Source organism: Penaeus monodon, chromosome 34 (genome assembly GCF_015228065.2).
Source record: "Penaeus monodon isolate SGIC_2016 chromosome 34, NSTDA_Pmon_1, whole genome shotgun sequence".
NCBI lineage: Eukaryota > Metazoa > Arthropoda > Malacostraca > Decapoda > Penaeidae > Penaeus > Penaeus monodon.
The window spans coordinates 11148467-11149726 of NC_051419.1; the positions used below are offsets into that span (position 1 = coordinate 11148467).

Sequence of the window (1260 nt, forward strand, 5' to 3'; positions counted from 1 at the left end):
CTTACGTTCGCGATGTTTTATAAAAACTGGAGAGTTTAAGATATTATGCTAATACCCAATTAACGAGCAAATTAAAGGCCCTAATACAAATGCATGCCATGGTGACAGAGAGAACCAGGCTGGCAGCCAGCTCGGAGGACAGTCCTCTTGCTCCCGAGCGTTCTTGTGTCTTGTAAAAAAAATATAATTAACTTAAAGGAAAACTTGTATTAAGCGTTAGTCTGTTTCTTCTTTAATTTACTGTATATGTAGCTGCTATCATATTTTATTAAAGTCTTCGTATCTACTAGTAAAATGTATATTATTGTAACTATGGTTGCCATCCTTTTCGTAGTATTCATGATTGTCAATATTCTTACATCTACCTTGAGTACTAATGTTGCTATTACAATTGTTACTATAATCATTATTGACAACAATGTCATTGCTATTATCATAACGTAAGTACAGTATCTGTACTTAGCTTTGTCCATCAACACATCGGCCCTCTCCATCACCCCATCTCCAACACCCCTACCATTCCCCCCCACATCACCACGCTCTTCGCCACCTTCTTCGCCTCAGTCGCCCTAACTCTCGCCGTCTCTCCCCAGCGCCGCCACCATCGACGGCATCGCCTGGTGGTGGGTGCCCCTCGTGGCTCCTCACATCGGCGCTGTGATGGGCGTGGGCGTGTACCTTCTTCTGGTCGAACTGCACCACCCAGAGGCCCAGGAGTTCTCCCTGCCACACGTCCACCCGTCCCAGGATACTGTGGCTAGTAAGTAAGCCTATCCCAGGGCCTTGGGATGGGACTGTCGATTCCAGGTATACGGGATTATTGAGAGTTGGTAGTCGCTTGTTAAATGCATATTCCAGGGTATTAAGGAATATGGGTATTTGGGGTTGCTGTAAGTTGGTCGTAGCTAGGTAGGTATTTGATATTATTTTGGCAGTGGTTAAGTACCTACCACAGGGTATTTGTGGTTACTGAGGGTTGGTGGGATCTAGGGAGTACTAACCCATGGACTCTGGAATACCGTTGATTGGTAAGCAACTAATGAAAGTCGATCTATGGGCATTTGGATATTTTGATTGATGATTTTTCCCGTTATCTTATGTTACAAAATGTATAATGCACTTTGAATTATCTTCCCAGCTAGATATCAGGGTCAAGAAAATACAGGAAAGTATAAGTATAGACACAGAAAAAAGTACGGAAGGATGTTTCAACTGCACTAAAAAGTAAACAGTGCAGTTGAAACCAATGTTTTTTTTCAG

The 1260-nt window shown here is 42.8% G+C and overlaps 1 protein-coding gene across 1 annotated transcript in view; it reads left to right on the top strand.

The window, feature by feature from the left end:
• LOC119594580 (aquaporin-3-like) overlaps positions 1 to 1260 on the top strand; it is a gene marked incomplete in the record, with an annotated part of 105156 nt that overhangs the window by 92430 nt on the left and 11466 nt on the right. The window contains 1 exon segment of the mRNA XM_037943617.1: positions 594 to 760. Within this exon segment, the coding sequence (XP_037799545.1) occupies positions 594 to 760 (167 nt within the window).